The 22,376-nt window shown below is 39.2% G+C and overlaps 1 protein-coding gene across 1 annotated transcript in view; it reads right to left on the bottom strand.

The window, feature by feature from the left end:
- The window catches only part of SYTL5 (synaptotagmin like 5), a 77,831-nt gene that overhangs the window by 41,899 nt on the left and 13,556 nt on the right, over nucleotides 1-22,376 (bottom strand). Inside the window, exons 2-3 of the mRNA XM_062624093.1 lie at nucleotides 17,381-17,573; nucleotides 10,546-11,042 (exon numbers count right to left, since the gene is read on the bottom strand). Of these exons, the coding sequence (XP_062480077.1) occupies nucleotides 10,546-10,664 (119 nt within the window). The 5' untranslated portion in view covers nucleotides 10,665-11,042; nucleotides 17,381-17,573. The remainder of the gene's footprint in view (nucleotides 1-10,545; nucleotides 11,043-17,380; nucleotides 17,574-22,376) is intronic.

Below are 22,376 nucleotides of genomic sequence, written 5' to 3'. Positions count from 1 at the left end.
GAAAAAGTATTTTCTTCATTCTACTTTGGACCCTTCTCCCACATTCAACCTGAAGAGTCCTTTCATTCCATAGCCTTCAAAAATCTGTCCAAGCTTCATGAGCTTTCTTGGTACTTACTTTGCAAACTGTTCTTGCAGTTTACCAATTGCACCGTACATCTACCTACTTCCTGCAGAGATACACATAGTTATAGGTACACATCCATTTTCTTCTTCTGTCAGCCAGCCCATTCCAAATGCAGATGGATGATCTGCACTCCAGCAACTGCCAGCTGTGCTGCAATATTGCCACTGTGCACAGGGAAGGCAGAGCTTTTACCACCCCCTCCTTGGATCTACTTCCTAGACAAGCCTGCCTTCGAACAACAAAAGTCAATCTATCTGCTTGTTCTGGACCAAAAACTAAGCGAAAAAACAAAAACAAGCCTCCCCCCAACCAACCAACACCCCGTGACCAAATTCTCCCAATCACCACCATTTTAAAAGAGCTAACTTATCTATCCACTTGAGTAACAAATAGAGCTTTCATTGCTTGTGAAGACATCTAATTATCACCAAGGCTATGGTCACTTGCATTCCACTAAAACACAGAATTCCTGATGATGTACTGTCCCCTACAGCCCATGGAGAAGAAGCAGGTTGTCTCTCTACAGCCCATGGAGTAGTATGCTGGAGCAGACATATACCCTGCAGCCTGTGGCAGATCCCATGCTGGAGCAGGTGGACATGCCCTGAAGGAAGCTGCAGCCCATGGAGAGTGCCTGCTGGAGCAAGCTCCTGGCAAGAACTGCGTCCCAGGACACACACAAGGGCAGTCTGCTCCTGAAGGACTATACCCCTCTCAAAAGGGCCTATTCTGGAACAGGGGAAAAAGGGGGAAAGTGTGTGGAGGAAGGAGTGGCAGAGAAAAAGCATTATGAGCTGACCCCAACCCTCATTCCTCATCCTCCTGCACCACTTCCGACAGGGGTGAAGATCAAAGAGTCAGGAACAAGGAATGAAGCTGAGCCTGGGAGGAACATGGGGTGTCAGGGAAAGGTGTTTTCAGTTTTGTCCTTGTTTCTCTGTATCCTATTTTTTTTTTATTTTATTAAATTGACAAATTACATTGATTTTCCTCAAGTCATGTCCATTTTGCCCATGGTACACAATCTCCCTGCCATTATCTTAATCCATGAGTTTTTTTCATCCCATTTTCTCTGCCTGTCCTGGTCAGGGAAGGAGAGAGAATGTGGCTTGGTGGGTGTATAGCAGCCAGCCAAGATCAATTCACCACAGCCTCCTTTCCCCCTTCCTGTCTGCTTGTTCGTTCTGAGCCTCCTTCAGCAGGAAAAATAGCTTATTAGTAGTGGGGAGACAACTTTGTTTCTGGGGAAGAAGAGGGCAAATCGGAACACTCTGCACAGAAAACGCTCTCGTATTGTTTACCCACCACTTACCAAAGTTTCATCTGCTCACCAATCCACAATAATGGCAACTTTGGCAAGTGAAAATCTCGGAATTATTGAATGCCTTCAAAATCCTCTCCCCTCAGAATCACATGATTGAGTCCACACTAAAATGATACTCAAAACTTAAAAATCTGTATTTGGTTCCCTGGGTATGTTCAAGCTTCTCTTTACAACCACAAGGGACAGGCTTTCCTCTTCCTTCCACTCATTCACAAGTACCCCTAGGGTACGCTGCTGCTGGCTGTCCTCCAGAATTAGTCACTGATCATAACACTCTCAACCCAGGAGCTCAGCAAGTTCAGGCTGCCCCACTGTCTATTTATAGTCTGTACTTTAATAACACCATCAGTGACAAACTTGTGGTGTCAAAAGCCTTGCCAAAGTCAAAATAATCAACATCCACTGCTCTCCCCTCATCTACTAAATCGGTCATTTCACTACAGGTGATCAAGTTGGTCAAGCATGACTTCCCCTTGGTGAATCCATGCTGACTATTCCTGCTGACCTTGTTCTCCAGGTGCCTGGAAGTCATTTCCAGGATTAGTTGTTCCATCCCTTTCTGAGGACAGGCCATCATCATAACAGCCTATAATTCCCTGGGTTTTCCTTCTTGTCCTTTTTGAAGATAGGAATGACATTTGCTTTCCTCCAGCCCTCAGACACCTCTCCCAGTCACCATGATCATTCAAAGATTATTGACAGTAGTCTTGCAATGACATTGGCCAACTCCCTCTGCGCTCACGCGTACATCCCATCACGGTCCAGTCCAGTCTGTCCAGATTGTTTAAATATTCCCTAGCCTGACTCTCTTCTACTGAGGGCAAATTTACCTTGCCCTGAACTTTCACAATGATCTCAGGGGGCTGGGATTCCTGAAGACTTGTCTTACCAGTAAAACAGAGGTGAAGAAGGCATTGTGCACCTTTGCCTTTTCCACATGCTTTCTCACTAGGTCCTCTGTTTTGCAGGCCCACATCTTCATTCAGAAGGTGAATATTGTTAATCATCAGATCTAAAAAGGGTCAGAATACTAAGCACTAGCAAAGGCTCATTTTTCATGAGATTTATTTACAGTGGCTCATTTTTAGTTAAAAAATAAAATCAAACTGGTCCATTGCATTTCCGGAACTCCACAAGCAGTGGGATGCCATTGATATAAGGAAAGCAAGTGCCTGGAAAACATAGGGTTAAAATACTTTTGACTTAACTTAGATCTAAGATGGAGAACAATGTTTGTGTTGTAAGTCTGTGGTGTGATAACAGAATTTAGTAGTCTTACTAACAAGAGTGAATTGTTTCCTTTCATCCCCATCCTTCTAATCATCAATTAGTGTGGAGACAGTGACTCCCAAACATCTGCTAGCTTGGGAGGCAATAAATTTTGTACAAAGGTCACACTGTTCTAAATCTTTGCCAGCTATCAGAAACTTGCAGATACAGTTGGTTTCAGCTAATTTGTGATTACTGGGGCATCCAACTGTGCCAAAGGTGAAAAGTGCACCATGAGGAAGACTGCTTACTTCATCTTGAAGACCCCTACCCACATGAGGAAGACTACTTACTTCATCTTGAAGACCCCTGCCCACGACCATCGGAGGGCAGTGCGCAAGCGCCAAAAGGGAGGAGATTTATGATAACGATTACCTACACTAATTGTAATATCCCCACCGAACTCTCGGGAACCTAATGAATATGCATGTTTGTGTGTAATAAATATCTCCTTGCTTAACCCTTCAGTGCGCAAGTTAGGATTAGCGATCCCCCTTGCACCTGGTGCCATAATAAACATACCTGCTTTAAAACTCTGAGTTGTAGAGTCTGATTTCATGCTTCACCATCTTTTTGGTAATTGTCTGTGTCCTATAGACTGCATCTAGGTTTCTAATGTTGAAACAAAACCTTCACTGACCTCTATCCATTCCACCCTTCTACTTCCCCCCTACAACTTTCAGGCCTTGTGTGCTTAATTAGAAGCATCACTGTGCACAAAGTCTGTGTTTTAAATAGTTCCAATTTAAAATAAGGAAATCTCTATCAGCCCAAGGCAATACACAGTGCATTTTTAAACAAAAGCTTGCTTAGACATCAACATATTGAAAAACTTAGCAATATTCTTTTGACATTAAAAGGTATTATTCCTGCTATCCAGTAGTAGTTCCACTGCTTATGCCAAAAAAATCTTTCTCATCAGATGATAGCTGATCTGCTAACAGTATGGATTCCAAAAAGTGTTTGCTCTTGTTTTTTAATACAGAGCTGCCTCTGATGACTTTCTGGGAATGGAGATAAATCAACCCACAGCTTCTCTGCTCACTTAATCAAACAAATAAAAAATGAAAATTAAAAAAGCAAGCAAACAATGCATGGGCAGATATACTGGATATGAACTTTCTTTTGGAGTTCCCTATATTATCTGTTGAATTGAACTATTGATTCACTGTAACAAATATGTTCAGATCTAAAGAAAATAACGAATGAAGTGTCTCAAGGGCCAGGAAGAGTGAGTGAGTCATCTGAAAAAAATCCATTATCATTACACCCTCTAAACAACCACAGTCTAGCTACACTACCTACACAATACTGAAAAGAGATAGCAAGTGCAGCATGTAGCTGGTCCGAGTTACAGCTACTCTCCATCTGCCAAGACAGGAGCCAGCTGTATATAAGCACACAATGTTCTTTTGCCATTCAACACCTGAGCTCTCCAAAATTTTAAAGGAAGCCAATTAACCATGCAGTTAGGTATTTTTAATCTCAAATACTAAACAAGAATTAATTTTTATCAATTCTCTCCTAGTAATACGAAAGAGAAAATAAACTCACCAGAATCCAATTTAATTAGCTGCTGATAAAAAAGAATCTTATCATATACTCAAGTTTCTAAACCATCTATCTACTACAACAGCTATTTGATAAAAGATAGCTATTAAAAATAAGTTTGTTACTGCCAAGGATAGCAGAATATTTAAGCCATTCCTCTAACTGTGAATTTATATTAAGATCCCTCTACTGTCTGAGAAAATATGTTAAGTGTATTGGAGAAGAGTTCTGTTGTAACTAGTATTCCAGGCAACACTGAATGACTTAATCTAAGCCTTTCCAAAGTGGGCCTGAGAGGCTTACATAAAATACCAAAGCAAGAGACAAACAAAGACTTAGCCAATACCAAACTAGTGAAATCTAGTCAAATCCTATATTATGTTCATCCAACAAGTGAATCTGAAAACCTGATGCCTTGAAAAGATGAGGAAAAGAATGCAGGCATCAAGGACCACAGTTTTACAAAAAACAAATTAAGGAGCAGCAAGCAGCCATAGCTCTCAGCACAGTAGCCCACCGCCTAACAGGAGGCCCTGAAGGATTCTCACTTTTTCCTACTATACTAAAACTCACAAGGCAGTCAAAGGCACTCATTCATCCACAAATGTAGCCTTCAGAAATGGAATATTCCCAAAGCCTTACAATCCTTCAAAGAGGAAAAAGTAATGAGAAGCTTTAACAGATCTGTTTTTTCTTAATAGTATGCTTTACTTTAGAGAACGTTTATTCCCCAGATACACAGAAGCAGAATAGCTATGTTGCTGCAAGAGGCATGACACTTGCTGCTCAAGCTATTCACTCAAAGGAACATTATCATGCCCTCTAACTCTCTGAGCACAATCCACTTGCTTTGAGTCAGGTAACTTTTTCTTTAAAATACCAATCTGATTGATTTTTTTTTTCTTTTTTCATTTCAGTAGGGTTTTAGAAGCCTTTTTGTTTTGAAAAAAAATTTCGACCTCATCTCGTCTCCCTTTTGGTAAAAAATAGTGTTGAATACAATGGCATACCTGATTCCTCAATTTGATTTTCAAATTTGTCCCGCATCTTCCTTCTCCCCATTTCAAATGCCTTTCTTATCTTAAGATGCAGAGCAGTAGAATCCAAGTACTCCTAACTTCACTTTGCCATTCTAAATCTCCAGAGTTCAGAGAGTCATAAAAAATTGCAGATAATAAGTAAATAAATAAATCCTGTTCTCAATCAACTCTAATTAAATATTTCATCAGGAAAAGAAATATTAGATATATAAAATTGGCTCAGTCTTTCACCTGCTCTTAACACAGTTCTGCTTCCTGCACAGATGAGTTGACACATCCTCCTTCCGAAGCTGTGCAGCTGTTAACTTAGATAGATACTAGAGAATTTTTCTGTGCACAAACTGGTATCAACATATTTCTGCAGCTGAGAGAGAAAGGAAATTTCCTCCCCAGACTGATTCCCAGTACCTCCTCCAAATTCAACTAAATTTCCTCCACTGTCTGAAAGAACGTGTGGAAAGTAATAGTAAATATTATTGACAATTCAGCAAAGGATGTGCTATTACCAGTTTCCATTGTGATTTCCTTTGAATTGTAAAATCTAGCCATTTGAGTACCTGAAGTGTTGTTTAGGTTCTTATTTTATAAGCACAGATTTTTCACATTTTGCTTATCTGAAAGATCTGTGTGGTAACAAATATCTTAAGAGTATCAGAGTATAGAGGTATACTGGTGACAAGAAGGAACCAGGGAGAGGTGAAGAATGAATTTGCAAAGAAAAGAACTTGAGAACTGGTGTAATGAACAGCAGAACAGAGCCCAGTGAACAGAAGGAAAGGAGGCATGGGAACTGAAATAATATTGAATACTGTAATGATGACAAACTTCCACAGATAAACATTTCTGAGTAGCTCCCTCATCCTCTCATCTAAAAATTGGTACAAAAATAAAAATATAACACAAATTTTTTGTTCTCTTCTTACTAGTCTTTCATCAAATAAATTGTTCCTAAAGCATGAGAATTAGTCTCCATCGGAAATTCTTTCACCAATGGATGATCTTCATTCTTGAAGAACATCGAAAAGCAAAACAGGCATCTCTACCCTTAGAGTACTGGCAATAGTGATTACTTTTGATGGAAGAGTCTCTGGTTCAAAAAATAACTATGTGTTAAATTCACTTGACAAATGAGATGGCTGCCAGACAATCAACCTCCTAAACTTCCCATACGTGTATGAATGAGCAATATGCATAAACATAAGGACTCTTTCCTTCAAAGCTTTGCAAAAACACAGACCATATACCATACTGTGTACTATGTAGCTTATAAACAAGTCAAAACATATACTTGGCAGTTACATCAATTCTCATTTCCCTTACTCAGACTCACTTTTTTCCCCCTAAAGTACTTGCCTGTAGTTACCACATGGTGGTATCCATGCTAACAGTTTCTCCTATATTGGAATGAGGTTTAATACCCTGCTGCTTCTCTTGATCTCTCTGGACTGACCAAGAGATGCCAGTATAGTTAGCTGAAAGACAGGAATATTATCTTGCCTTTTCAATACAGATCTGGGGCTGGTGTAATTCTTCCACAACTTCTGGCAACATAAGCGCTAAGGTAATGATTCAAGTAATAACCTAATAAAGCCTCATCCTTGGAAGAAATTGACATGCTTCTTATTTTATCAGTTCAGCAATTATTAGGCTGGTCTCTTCTAAAAGCATGGTATTCAAAGCTTTGATTCATAAGGTAAGAAACTTTGTATTTTAAATGCTGCCTAGGAAAATAGTCAAGGTAAGAAAGCAATGTACATTAGCAGTAAGTTTGCCATGTATGTTTGCTCTATAGTAGCATAATAATATTGAGATGAAGAGCTAGCTCCAAAGGCAAAATGCTATGACCATCAGACCCAGTTCCCTGTGTAACACCATGGTGGGGGAGGATGCAGTGGGGCTGCTGTTGCAACAGAAACAACCCAACAACAGTTAGATCAAACACCCTGAGCACATGATACACCCCCTACCCGTCCCCTTCTTTCAGCAAATACATTATTTTGAGTTAGTATTAATTTCATGATTTGTAACACTATGCATTAAAAGTAACATGGGTTTTCATAAATGGGGTCTTAAAAGAACAAAACTATTTAAGATAATAAAAGGATGGGGAATAAGAAGAAATACACGTTTCAGTCCAAAAAATCTAGTTTAGAATGTCCTGACGTTATCTGGATGAAAGTTTCTCACAGCAACTCACATGTTAAAAAACCCTACTTTTTCACCTTCAGTATAGTCAAGTTCACTATTTTTAACTCTATATAATTTAACGATTTCACTCAATCTTAGCATTTGCGAACAATCATGATGGCCATTCAACTAACATCAAAAGCATTGCAGAGAAATGTTTAGAACACTGTAGCTATTTGTACAAGTAAACTACTAACAGCTTTGAAACAATATTCAAAGAAAATTTCCACTCACATACGATGCACATAAACTCTAACATTAAGCAGGCTGCTTATTTGTATTACCAAAACTAGACCACATAAAGAGTACTTGCTCCCTTGTGTGTTGCTCTTGCATGCAGGTGAAATATCTGTACAACAGAAAGAAAAAAAAAAGAACAGCCACCCGCACTCCAGAACACAAGTATAAGCAGCAATAGTGAAAATAATGCTTACTGTGGGGGTGGTGAGGCACGGGAATGCTGCCCAAAGAAGCTGTGAATGTTCCATCCCCTGGACTCTTCAAGGCCAGGTTAGACAGAGACTTGGGCAACATGTTCTAGTGGGAGGTGTCCCTGCCCATGGCAGGGGGCTTGGAACTAGGTGATCTTAAGGGCCTATCCAATCCTAATCATTCTATGATAATTCTTAACAATTTAATTATTAGGACATCCTCCTACATTTACTATTGCTCTCATGTTGAATAGAAAGATGCTTTCGAGTTATGGTGGCTTTTGAAGACAACTAGGAACAGAAAAAACAATCAAGATAGATTCAGAGAGAATGCAGCAGACTAAAAATTCTTTAGAACAATATACAAGTAAACATCTTGCCAGAATGACAAATGCTTTGAAAATAAATACAAAGGGACTTGTTCTTCTGTGATGTACTTCAATAAAATATATAACAGATTGCACCAAATGGAATTCCAAAGACAACAAATGTTCCTCTGAAGTATACTTATAAGCCATAATTAAAGATATCCTTGCTAAGCTGTATTCAAAAAAGAAAAAATATGAAGTCTCCTAGGAAGCCATTACCTACCCAGTTCTTTATCGTTTATATAAAGACTTCCAAGATATAGAAGACTACATTGCGTCATTACTTGCAGAGTATGGTCTAGTGAAAATTCTCAAAATACACTCTGAATCTATAACCAATTGGTTCATACATAGGTGGCTAGAAGCACGCAGAAGCCTCATGTTGCACTGTTATCCTAATTAGCATTATATTTCAGGTTAACTTAATTTTCAGCCTTTGCTTTTCCATTTGTACAGAAACACAGGTCAACCAATACCCCCTGCCACTTTAATAAACTGCATCCTCCAGAGGTGCCTTGGCTTCTCAGACTCAATAGGTTTTGACAGTAACTTGCAGCAGTGCCAAAAAAAAGAAAGAAATCAGGTGGTTTAAGACATCGTATAAAAAAACACACACACAAAAAACTCCCCATGAAACCAACCAAAGAAAGCAAACTAACCAACACAAAGCAAACAAAACAAACCACAAAACCACCAAAACAAACAAACAAACAAAAACCCAACAAAAAAAAAAAAACAACACCACAAAACCTCAAGAGTTTCCAGTTTAGACTGGGAAATGACAGTACCAGACAAAGGAAGTTTCTGGGGGCCTTGGGAAGCTAGTTATCTGATAACACTGCTGCAATTTATACCAATGCCTTTGATTGATGACTACTGGCTCATCACATATTTTCAAAGCCACCACTTTAAAAACCTGAAATACTTACTTTGAAATGCTTATCCTATTACAAATTAGAGCACAATGCCTGGAATAAATGGCTTTCCATCTGTTTTCTTGTGTTCTGTTTTCTTCTTCACATGACAAATCATCAAAAAAAAAATTTGACAAATCATGAAAGCCACTACGTTTCCCCCATTAAATGGGCTGCGCACCAACAGGAACACTGCATTTAGACTTAGCTCTCTCAAGGTAGAAAGACATCCAAAACCAATGGCTAACTCTGCATGGATTTCCAAATAATAGTTTTATACAAAAAAAGCCGCAGCAGGTGCTGAAAAGACATCTTTGCAATGCACAATGTCTAAAATTCTTTTTAGCAAATCAAAGGGAAGAGCAGTGCATCCTGGCCCTGGAATACATGGACAGAAACCAGCAAAGGCTTGAAATCTTCCCTTTGTCAACCATTACACTCAGCAGCCTCACCAAGTGCTGCATACATCCATGCTAAGCCTATTTCTCACAACCAGCACTGCATAAAAGTTTAAAAGGGCAGTGAGAAGTGAGAGGAAGCATCAGCAACACGCTGGGAAAACATATGAACCTTTGCAGACCTGATACTTAGCTGGAATACCTCAATTTGAGTCATCTAAAATAGCTCTCAGCCTGCCTCTACACATTGTTCTCTGATTTTTACTTTTTTTCCTCAGAAAAGAACGCATGGACTCTATTAATACCCTGAGTTTCTATTTCCCCTTTGAATGAGTTTGAGATCCATACCTGAGATTTTCAGTTTTACTTTTTTATTAGTAAGTAAAACTAAGTAATTAAAAATGAAGTGTCTCTTCTCCCACCTATTCTTTAAGTACTGCAACAGAAACAAAAAGGTCACAGTCTTGCATTTGCTCCATATTGTGTTGGCTCCTGTAGAGAGGCAGATGCCTACTTTCCCTCCTTGCGCACCTTCCAAACTTCCCTTCACACAGTCAGCTCTGAAGGCACAAAGCATACAGCCCCTCTCACAGGAATAAAGATCAAGAACATCACTAAAGCCTTCCTTTCACAGGCGGAGAAATTCAGCCAAAGTGGGCAAAATCCACAGAACCTGAAATTTAAAAACCCTGCCGCGGATTTCTGCACTTGTGATTTTTCTTAGACTTTTGCCTTGAAGCAATGGACAAAATCTTTTGTTTACAGACGACCACGCTAGCAAGCAATTACCTTTTTAGAACACTTTACTTTCATAATTAACTGTGCCACCTCCCAACATTCATCCTTCTTCTGAGGCATCTAGAAAATCCCACTGGGTACCACAAAAATATCTATCATACGGACCACATTTTTAAGAACAGTAATAAAAAGGGTTACCTTATCCTTTTATCTTCAACCTTTTTCAGATACTCATCTCTCTTCAAAACTCCCAATATTGTTTCCCGTTCATGTTCCAACAAAAATGACAAATTGATGATCTCCAGGTGCTTTGTCATGGTTCTTCAACAGCCACTCTTTCAATGACTGTTTTGTCCAATCAATTCCTCCAACGTTTTGCTTGCACAATTCCAAAGGTATGTTTGTGTCAGAGTTACAAGATCCACACAGTCAAGAGGTATTTTGAAAAATGCTTCTTTAAGTTAACCAGGGGTCAAGATTGTATTGCTTTGCCTCCCAACTATACAAGAAATCAAGGTTTCTTCTTTGTTTCTTCCTCAAGAAAGCCAGTCATTTTCCTAGTTATTGAATGCCCTTCTGCTCACTGGCACACTGCAGGCCTTCAGCCTGTTTTCACGAACAGCTGCAGAATCAACTTCCAGGCACAACCGTAGTTTGGAGCCACAAAACAGCTGGGTATATTTATTTCAAACCACCTGAAAGGCATAGCAAACAAACAAACTAGGTGTAGGTGATTTTGACATTACCATCACAGTCTGATTTGAGAAAGACTTAATCTAGTAATGGTTTCAAAGGCACCAAAGAATGGCTTGCAGACTATCAGGTTATATTAGGAGCTACTTATATGTCATGTTTTCTATGTTGTCATTTATTTACTTGCTCATGTTTGATTATTATGCTCCCACAAGGGCTCTGCAATTATCTTCCTACTGCAATATACTTAAATGACTATATTCACCTTGTAATATTTTCATCCTAACAGTAATAAGCATGAGTCTGGTGGAAGGAATGATTCTACTCATTTCCCTGAGATTAAGGGAGAAGTAAAATTAATGAGTGGAAAGGCTTCAGAGGACAGCACTGCATGTAAGGCTCACCTCCATCCCAGCAAGGCCATTACACTTGCTTTACAGTCAAAATCAGAGAAATAGGAACTTTCAGTGTGTGATTTATCCACTTACTGCAGACACTGAATTTTGGATGACACATTCTAGAAATGCCCATTCCCTTCCGGCAAATACAGCAAGAATTTAGAGTGACTTATTAACCTGTAACCACCCAGAAGTAAGACAAATATCTTTTTTTTTTTTTTTGAGTTTCATGTTTTTTTTTGTTTGGGTTGTTGTTTTTTGATTTGGGTTGGTTGGTTTGTTTTGTGGGGGGAGGGTGTGTTTGTTTTGTTTGGCCCTGGTGATTTTGTTTGTTTGGTGTTTTTTTGTTGCTGTTTTTTTCCATCTCTAAACAGAGAACAACTTCCAAACAAAACCAGAAGAGACACCCTAGTCCATACTGGAGCTAAACTTGAGTTAACTGGTTAGAATATCCAGGTAACTACAAGAGAACAGTCTCTTGTAAATAAACATAACACGCCAAAAAACCCACATAAGACACCTTGCCTTAACAAAAACAAACAAAAAAAGATGTGTACAGATGCACATTTTACTTTGAAGCATGCAAATACTACATACACAATAAACACAAACATAGCTATGCACAAAAAAAATGCTTCCACATCATCATACATAAGCAAATACATGTGCGCATACATAAGCACACATATGCTATAAAAGAATGCAGATTTATACTATGCATGCTGGGAGAACTAAAACAGCATTTAAGAATTTATTTTTGTTTCCCTTCCTAACAATGGCTGAAGAAGCAAATACTGTTGCCAGTGGCATCAGATGAAATTCTTGTGTTGCTTTTCACCAGGTTTAGCTCCTGTACCTGTTCTGCTAAGTGGTGGGCATTTCTGTTATACATGCAGCTGTTAAACACAAAGCAGTTCCTGCTGGTCACAGCAAAACCAGCAGGAACACTTGCTCTATAGAAAAGGAGACTAATAAGTAACGAGACACTGTTTTTAACAAGCTACCACTTAAGACTTCCCTGTTTTAGACAACACGTGTTTAAAGAGGCCTGTATTTCACATTAAGATTTAACAGGAAAATTTGCTCTTTCCCTTTCCTGCCCTGTTTTTTTCTGTCACTCTAAAAGAGTTCAGAATAAATTAGCTGACAAAAGCTAAATTATGAACCAACCTAGTGTTTAAAAACAAAACCAGCCAGCCAGCTTTTAGAAAGTGACAATGCTCCTTTTAACAGACTTTTGATGTTTTATTAAGCAGCCCTGTGGCTGGTGAGGAAATGTAGTTTTCATCCTAAATTGAGTGAAGATTTCACACAATAGAGCATTTGAGGAGTGCTAAAATGCAAATTAGGCCTCATGATAAAATGAAAAGCCCCCTAAAAAAGCGGGCTGAGTTCTAATCTACATTATGTAGGTAGAGCATTAATTTCTTAAATCAGAGTAAAGCAATGATCTACTATTGGATTTGCAAAGGAAACAGTAACAAAGGAGGAATGAATGAAGGGACACAATCACAAGAGAGCATGGAAATGAGCCACTTGAGTATGTGGCTGTTTTCTCTTGTCTCATGAAAACGGGTAGAGCAACTGCTAATTGTCACTATACATGTGTTTTTCTCACTTCCCTTATCCCTGTGGAAAGGGTTTTCTAAAATAGTCTTCCTCTCCAAAAGTACCATTGAGGGAAGATACAGTAGAAATTACAGACTTTTACTAACACATAACAGCAAAATTAGACATAAAAAATAAGCTGCGGTTTATCCTACAGTATACCTGCATCCACTGTACATAGATACCTTGCCTATCCAGAGAGCATTTGGTCACCCTCCCAAGACAAAAGAATTAATTAAGGCAAAACTACTTACAAATCAACAACCAACCAAAAAAAAAAACAAAATAGCGTTTACAGGAGAAAAAGCATTACATTGGGAAGAATGTCCATTTATTTCTGTGAACTGCTAGCACAGCTGGTGTTACAATTAGAAATACAGCACAACACCCTCAAAATAATCTTTGTGAGGGACGTTAGTTAAGAGCTACAGGAAGCACAGTGAATCCACTGCAATCACAGACATTTGTACTTACCACAGGCACAGTGACTACTACTCTCTCTGCCACATGTATCTTCCGAAACTCGGCAAATCAACAGCTTCATCTGCCCCCCAAAATGCTTTCCCCTTGTATCTCCCCCAACTCATCAGGAAAGAGAAGCATCCTGCTCCCAAGAGACAGAGCTGAAAAGAAGTGAGAGGAAGGGAGAGGAATTATCCTCTTCTCTTCAATGGTACCATTATCAAATTGCTTGATGCAAAAAATTACTCCCACCACCAAGCCATTATATTTACTTAGCCAGAACCCAGAATGTGGAACAATTAATGACTCAGCAACAGAGGCAGCATTTTCCACGTGCACTGACTGCAGTGGTATGGGAAACACCTCATCATTTCACATTGCTTGAGCTGCAGAGCCTTCACCTACTGCTGGTGGTAAATTCCTTGCCAGCAGAGAAGTGTGGTCTGCACTACATGTATTTACTAGCAAGGGTGTATCTGGGACAGGTACAAACAGCATTTCCATACTGGTAAAGAAATTTCTAATGGCAGCCAATTCCAACATGGTGTGGTAGACTGTAATTGACTTTTGGTACATGAGAAGCTGGAATAATATCATCTCTTGAAAGGGCACCAGCCACTGCCCTAACCAGAGCTGCATGAGGCAAAAGGCCAAGCTGGAAACTCAGCAGGAGCAGGATTGGTGGCATTGCTGTCTCTTACACATGCTTCAAAAGGCCACAGTTCCCACCTGCCAACTCTGTGCTGGCACTACATATCACAGCGTGCTGAATCCAAATCCAACACACCCAGCTTTGACACTCAAATGAAAAGAGCCACATTTCATATACATGCTGCTTAACACTCACAAATCCTGTCACCCTGAGTTCATTCACACGGGGGTCTGAAATAAAATTCAAATCTGAGATGGCATCACTAGGTAGCCACCAAAACATAATCCGTGTTCACAGTTACTATTTCTGAGGCCCACAGGTGTATGCAGACCTATGATGAGGGAAGGAAGGGAAGGACTGCTAACATTGACTAATAAAATGACAGAAAGACATACAAAGGTTATTTTCATATCAAGAACTTTTGATAAATGTAAAGCTTAACATGTTGAGAGTGTAATGGCCAACTTATCTCTCTTCCAGTTTTAACTTAAGCCTACTGCTTGCAGAATGCCATATACAGGAGCAAGAAAAACCAGCTTCGCTTCTCAACAATATGTTTACAGAGGGCAGACACCCAGATAAGCAAACTAAGTACCAGCAGGTACTGAAGCACCAGGAAATGCTTGTTGCATCAATAAATTTGCAAGGTAAAGAAGAGTAACTCAAGACACTAAAATTAAGTGGCAAAAAAAACCAAACCAAATTTGTTGAATGTGATCTCAGTTAACAGTACATGGATTATACTTAGCGTTCTAGTCAGTATTACAATGCAAATAGTAAGCAGATTCTTTGACTAAGAGCCAACTTCAATGATATCTGGATATAAGAGCTGGAAAATTTATGAACTGGCAAGTCATGTATTGAATTAAAGACAGGATCATGTGTGAGTGAAAGAAACATTGTTTGAAAAGACATTAAAAGCACAGAACAACATCATACAAATTTAATTCAGTGCACTGGAACAAATACAGGCTGAAAAAAAAGAATGAAACTCTTATTCTTTCAGTATACCTCTCTGTAAGTAATGTGGTATAAGCATGTTTGACTTCACAGTAATCAGAAAAACTCAGATTCATTAATCAAACAAAACAAATGGATTCAGAAGCAGTTAATTTTTTAGGTCAGGCACAATTCCAGCTTTCTGGTAGTACCTTGGCTAAACTGCCATACACCTAAAGGACTGCAGATCTTTCTCCAACCACAGTCAATGGCTGCAAGTTGTATCTAGTTTTTATCACTAGTGTAATAACATTTCAAAACCAAAATAGTGTTTAAAGACTAAAGCAATACTGTTAAAGCTCATTAAGCCTATGACACATTCCACCTTACTGAGTAAAAAAGCAGTAAATTAACATGCCTGATTATACAAAAAAGAGAGCTAACACTAAATACAGTACTGCCAGCCCAAGCATTCATTAGACCATGCTCCCACTACAGGTCTATTTCTGCTTGTTTTTAAGCCCTTACAAACATCTTCAAGTAACATGAGAAAGTATTTTTTTTATAAAAATAAAAATTATGTTTTCTGTTTCCTTGCTGTAGAATTTTAGGCTCACACAGATGTCCAAACAGTTGGGTTACATACCACATGCAACAGTGAAAAACTACTTGCCTGCTACTCCAACAACCTGGCTGGGAGAAAGGCAGCATGCATGCAGGCAGGCAGGGGAGCAAGTGCAGAACAGACCAGAGATAGTGAGCACACCAGACAGCATTCACTTGTGAACACAAGCCCACACTCCCCAGAGATCCTACAAAACAATGAAATGAGAGAACTTAACCCCTTAGGTGATGCTTTGGGATAAACCAATCTAATAATCTTCCATATATTAACTGCTTTACTTAATATACTTACAAGAGGGATGCAAGGAAAAAGAAGAATGATAAAACAGGGTGGCAACCTTTTTCTTTTGTTTTGCTCATCCTTGAGTAAACATGGTTCACTTTCCTGGCTGAGCACTTAAAAATTATACCTCCCAAGAACAGAAATAAAATTCAATGCATCACCTTGCAACATTAAACAAACCAGTCAGATCCAAACCAAAGAAGGAAGGAAGGAAGGAAAAATATTTTTGCCATTGTTAAAAGCAAATAACATCTGTGCAATGTTAAATTATCCACAAAATTGTGACTTAGGGCTTGAGTCATCTCAATTTTATTGCTTAGTCACAGTGTGTATGAAGGCTGTATTCATTCAGTACTGAACTCGCCTTAATGCATCTAGGTTATTCCATGTGTCTCTATACTTTCTGCGATGAAACAGGAAGAAAGGCAGTGAATAGACACCTAGAGTAGAACAGATTCATACACAGTTGTAAGCCATGTTCTAATGATCACCTTACCTACATTTTGCTTGATAGCTAGATAAATTATGAACTTAACCAAGACTCACAGTTATGAAATTTAACCAAGACAAGTTGAAGAAAGTTTATCAACTGTTTACTTTTAAAAATTTGTAGCATCCTTTCCCTACATTAGTATAGGCATGGCATTTTGTAGCAACAAATTGCTTCTTGATACTGAGTTCCCTTAGAAAAACCAACAAGTGCAGCGCCAGTAAGCTTCCTAACCCTTCAAACGAGTAGCAATTCTCACAATTATGAATGCAGCAAGTTTAGGAGAAGTTAAATTAATATGTATCATGTCATGACATGACTGCATTTGACACCAGGATGCATGGGACAGGAATGCACTAGCATAGCCATGACACCTGAAAGCTGCTATCATCTCTGTTGCTGGTCAGCAACAGCAGCTACTCCATGATCTCGTCACAACGTATCTCCATCCTCCTTAAACACCCTGCCTTCTGTTCACTGGGACTTGAGGCTGCTGTGAGCAGCAATCACCACGTGTAACTGAGGGCAAGGCGCCTGGGGACCTGGTCTGTACTGCAGCACTATTACAGGAAGCTCCATCGCTCCATCTGACATCGAGTAGAAAATGCATGATAAAACAGGAGGATTATAATCATACATTATATGGCTTCCCTCTATAGAGATGTGAAAAATGTTTAGGAGATTCATCTGCCTGGGGCAGGAGGTGAGGGTGGGAGAGAGATGCCGAACAAGATGACCTTTAAAGGTCCCTTCCAACTCAAACCATCCTATGATTCTATTCTATGACCTCTTTGATCTCTCTTTTTTTTTTATTTTGACCTAGTCATCCCGGACCCAATCTATAAGCAACAAAGAGTAACAGGCGTTTCTAGGGCATGACTCACCTCATCTTCATGAGAAGGTTTTAAAAAGATCAGACGAATCCTTGTCTAGCAGCATCCATTTCTCTCCACTGATTGTGAAGGGGATGCAGCATGACTACCTCATATGCAGGCATACAAAACACATGAGCAAATGCATTCTGCTTCTCATGTGCAGTATAAAATGAGCTTTTCAGAAGGACACTTGTCCAGGAACCTACCAGAGGATATAAACAATCAGAAAGCAGGATGAGCTTGGAGTGCTGCTTTGTTTTGTTTTTCATTAAATACAATGCTACAATGTTTTTCTCTACAAACAGCAAATAAAGCTAATTGGTTACTTCAATCTTGCCATGAAATGCATCAGTGTTTTGTCCCAGTGTGTCTACCTCAAAATGAACATGCTGGGAAGCCTGCATCCGTTAGCATACCAGTTTCCAAAATTCTTGTGGCAGGCAGGAAAAAAAAAACACCCAACACCAACACACACAAAAATCTAGTTAGAAAACATGATCTGACTTTCACAGGTCATGCTGCTGTCTGTTTGAAGACTGGGTTGTGCATCAGTTGCCAGAGTGCTGAGGATCACTTCCAGCAGGGCAGAGGAGGTAATATGTGGAATATGTGGATGCTTCCCTGATTCCCCAGGTGAGATTTGTAACATAAATGTCTGTACAAAACAGCTCAAAGTAATAACACAAGGTCTGCAGGGGGCAGCCATGCATATTATCTGTGACTGAGGACCTCAGCTTAGTTCAGTGAGAAACAAACTGCATGCTGCTGCTTGATCTTCTAGGACTCCAATGAATTCAGTGAGCAACTCAGCAAAAGCCTATACAGACTGCCTGACAAGCAGCATACATAGGATTGGAATCCTTTTTAGACAGTATACTGTCTAACAAGCAAAGAACAACAACAGATTTCCCCCAAATACTGTTCATGATATAAAGGGAACATCTGGGATGGTTTTCTTTGCCATTTTAAAGATCTTTGCCCTCTCCGCACAGCCCATTCAGTGCCTCAGATATATCTCTCCTGAGAAAAAGACATGAAGTCGGAGTTGCCAATGCTCAACATACTGTCTGGCTTCAGTCTGGTTTGCATAAAAAACAATATCAAAGATCTGGCATCACAGTTTTCAACAGTGGCTAGCAAGCAGCAGCCAGGCACAAGGCTGGAGGAGTGAAGTTCAAAGCTGCACAATGGATCACTGCATAGAAAGTGCCCCGAACTAGAAGGAAGCAGATGTAACCGCTAAAGATGACTTTATAGGACATGACAGAAGATAGAGATTTCCATTGCAGAAATACCTTCTGAAACCTGAGGCCTCAACCAGTCTTTGTTAGCAATCTGAATTTTCCAAACACAAAGGCTACCTAATGTATACTATACTATGTTACTTTATGCTAACTGTAAGAAAAGGATCACTAGCTTTCTCATCTATCCTTTTGGCCACGACCTTTCAAGGCTATTTCATAATAAAATACTAGTGGGTGCTCAACGAACAGCAGGTGGACACAGAAGCCTCAAGAAGCAGCTCCTGCTCCAACACAGGCAAATCCTTAATCATTTCTCTTCACTTCAGATGAACTTTGCTACCATATTTGAATCCTCTCTCTCTCTTTCCACGTAAATGTGTAATTCCAGTGGCACTAGAAGCAAAAGAGTTCAAGAACCTGGAAATCGACTTCCACACTTGCTAGCCATCATAGAGCTATTCTTCTAAGGTTTGAGAAGAACAAGTGTTGGGCACAGGCAACATATTAATAGGACACTCGCTTTTAGGTGAAATTGCAAAACAGAAATTACTCAGAAGACTGTTCTCAGAGCTGCACTCACAGGTTATTAATCATAATTTGACCTTTCTGTAGTAGCTTTCTGCCTCCTTTTGGCCAAGATTTACTCCAGCAATCTGTATAGCAAGTGCTTTGGCCTTTTGATTGCATCTGCAATACAGTTTATGCCACTTGAAACAATACCAAAATGCATCGTTACGTGCAGGTCATATTACTCACTGACCTGGGTTTAAGATGGAAAGCATAGTTGATGCACACTTCCAGTACGATGTCCACAAAATATCTTTCAGAGAGGGACAAGTCCTCTCTGGGATGGTCCAGTGCACACAGTAGAGGCATGGAAGGGATGGCAGCTGCGTGCCCTCACCTGGAGGGCATGTCTCTCCAAGATGATGGGGACATAGTCAGGACATGCTAATAGCAGTATCTCTTGCCACTGCTGCTGCCTCTTGCTAACCTACAGCAATCAGCCCATCACAACCTGACCTATAAAGACAGGAATTCTAATTTCCCAATACAGGCTTTAGAAGCTAAGGATACATTTGTGGAAGCCTGTTAATAATTTATGAGTGTAACAGAGTTACATTTTTTCCAATGACAAAACACTAGATCAAACAATATTCCCAGGTTAAGCATTTCTCCTTACGTATCATGTGCAGCAACTATAGTTTAATAGATGTCCTCAGGGAGTCTATAGGAGTGATAAGAACAGCTTTAGCTTGGGACTATTGAAAGGTTAATAAGATTTATCTATTCAATCACTGACTCAGAGCAGGGAGCTTTGGGATACGTTTTGTTATTTTCCACACATTTACTAGTATATCAGCTTGCTGTTGAACAAAGCTCATGCTCTTCAGCATAGCAGGCACTCTCAAAAGGATCCATGCATGCATCTTGTCTGGGGCAGACTACCTTATCTTCCAAGAAAATCTGGAAAAAATGCCACCCCAGTCCATTGATATTGAAACACCACTCACCAATAAACTTTTCCATTTATAGACTGAGTACTGATAAGTTTGGGCCCCCTCAGAGACTGCAGAGGAAGAATCTGTCAGAACTGGAAGCCTGTTGTTTTATGACAGATGAACAGGCAACCCCAGTTTTAAAAAAGTGCATGATTTTGACTCTATCTACATGTTTATCCTTTCCTTTATCATTATTGCAAATCAGCATGCTCACACATCTTTTCCTCTTTTATTTAAAGGCCCTAAAGTAATCTTTCCAGGAACCAGAATAAATAAAGAATAAACGAAACAGACCTTGACAAAAACACTCTCTGATCATCCTAAGTTAATGTTCTATAGTAACTCCTGCCTTTACCCCGTGTGAATATCAGTACTAACCTAACCCTCAGCAGCTAAGCTTGCATGGGTGCACAAAACCCCTAGGCAATTGTTGCTATGTTGTGAATATTATTCCTGGGATTCTTCAAGAAACAAAACCAAACCCCATAAGCCATGAAGTCTTAGGCACAGCCTTTAATACTACACCAGACTTTCAACTGTGTAACACCTTAGAAACATGTCAATTACCATTTGTCAATATGAGAAAAATTTAAAACTACACAACCACAAATGTTATTTTCCACAGGACTCCTGATCCATTCAAGACACAGGAAAGATAATAGCATGGCAGCTGCCTAAAATCTCTTCCAAGTTTCACCATTCAGCATATATCCCATGCCTCATTTGTGGCACATTTTCTCACGACCGAATACAGAATTAATAGAAGACTTCACTTTTTCCATTATACTTGCACACTTGTATCCATGGACCTTACAAACACTGATCTATGTGGTATTTTTGATGTATTCTTCAGTTTTAGATAGAAAAACAAAATCCTTTAAGTTAATGACAGGACAGGAACGGAAACATACTGGTAATTTAACATATCTTGGTGGCTGGACCATCCAGTTACAGAGAACTTGATTTTTCAAGTACATCAAGCATCCATAACTCCATATGATTTTAAAGAAATTTATGGACTCACAGCACCTTTGAGTGTCAGGCCCTTAAGCATAAAATACTTCACCTTGTTACAGAGAACCCTTCACTGTAGAACTGTAGAGCAATAGTTCTGTTTAATATAAAGCAATAGTGATACAAGTAAAGTGATGAACTGGAAAACCAGTTACAAGCAACATGATTACATTCCTATATTCAAATTCAACAGAGCACCTAAATTAACTGAAAATCTGAAATGGCTCTCTGCAATATGTGTTTAAAAGCAGCAGCGCTATTGTAAAACTAATTGCTTCCAACAAAAGGATAGCAAGAGACACTAAGAAAGTCAGCCCCAGAAGCTAAATGGTCTTTCCAGCTGTGAGACAAAAATCTTCTTGGAAGACATTAAGGAATTCATCTCTCTATAAGCTTTTTGTCTTTTCTATGAGGTTTTTTTTTTAGAGAAAAAAAAAAAAAACAAAGCCAAAAAAACCCCAAAGTTAAGTTAGAGTGAATGTTATCAGGGCTGTATAATGCATAAGATGGAGCAATAAAATCCAGCTAATAACATAAAGTTTAAAACTGTTGTTTGAAAGCAGAAAATACAACCAGACACTAACAAATTAAATAGTTTTGTCTTTGCCACACACAGCCTACTGAACAAAAAGCATAGCCTCACAAAGAACACACCCCAGGCTATTGAAAGCATATCAAAAAGATAAAATGCTCTCCTCCAATCTGCAGGTATTGTATTTAGTAACAGATTAAGGAACTTCCTACTTTGACTGTTTTAAACTTAACCCAAAATCTACAGGCCAACACCAACAGCAACAGAGGCTAGCCTGATCCCTTTTATCAACCTGCACTCTCCGTGTAAGGGTAATATAACTTTAACTATTTGCTAAAAGTAGTATCTGGAGACAACATCGTCTTTAATACTTTAATCAATTACACAAAAAACTTCAAGATTTTCCTGAGATAATACATTAGATCACCCTTAGAAAGGGCAGTTCTTTCCCTTCTTAAATAATGAGCCCTAGAAACTAAGTTATTTCTTAACAAATACATTTAGGAATCACAGCCTTTCTCCCTCCACTCCCTTACCTCTTAAATATATAAAGAAACTACCTGTGGTAATACTGAATAGTCTCTTAAAAATGGAAGCACAGTACATTTCAAAACAATACAGAATGGCAGATGGAAGACCTTTCTAATTGAATTCAGTACTGTTTAGCAGCCTCTTTGATAGCGCAACTCTGCAGTGCGGCTATGCCAGTCCAT

The sequence above is a fragment of the Pezoporus occidentalis genome, unplaced genomic scaffold (assembly GCF_034315485.1).
Source record: "Pezoporus occidentalis ecotype Australia unplaced genomic scaffold, CSIRO_AGI_Poc_V1 ctg261, whole genome shotgun sequence".
Taxonomy (NCBI): Eukaryota; Metazoa; Chordata; class Aves; order Psittaciformes; family Psittacidae; genus Pezoporus; species Pezoporus occidentalis.
The sequence above is the reverse complement of the archived record's forward strand: the minus strand, read 5'-3'. Positions and strand labels throughout refer to the sequence as shown.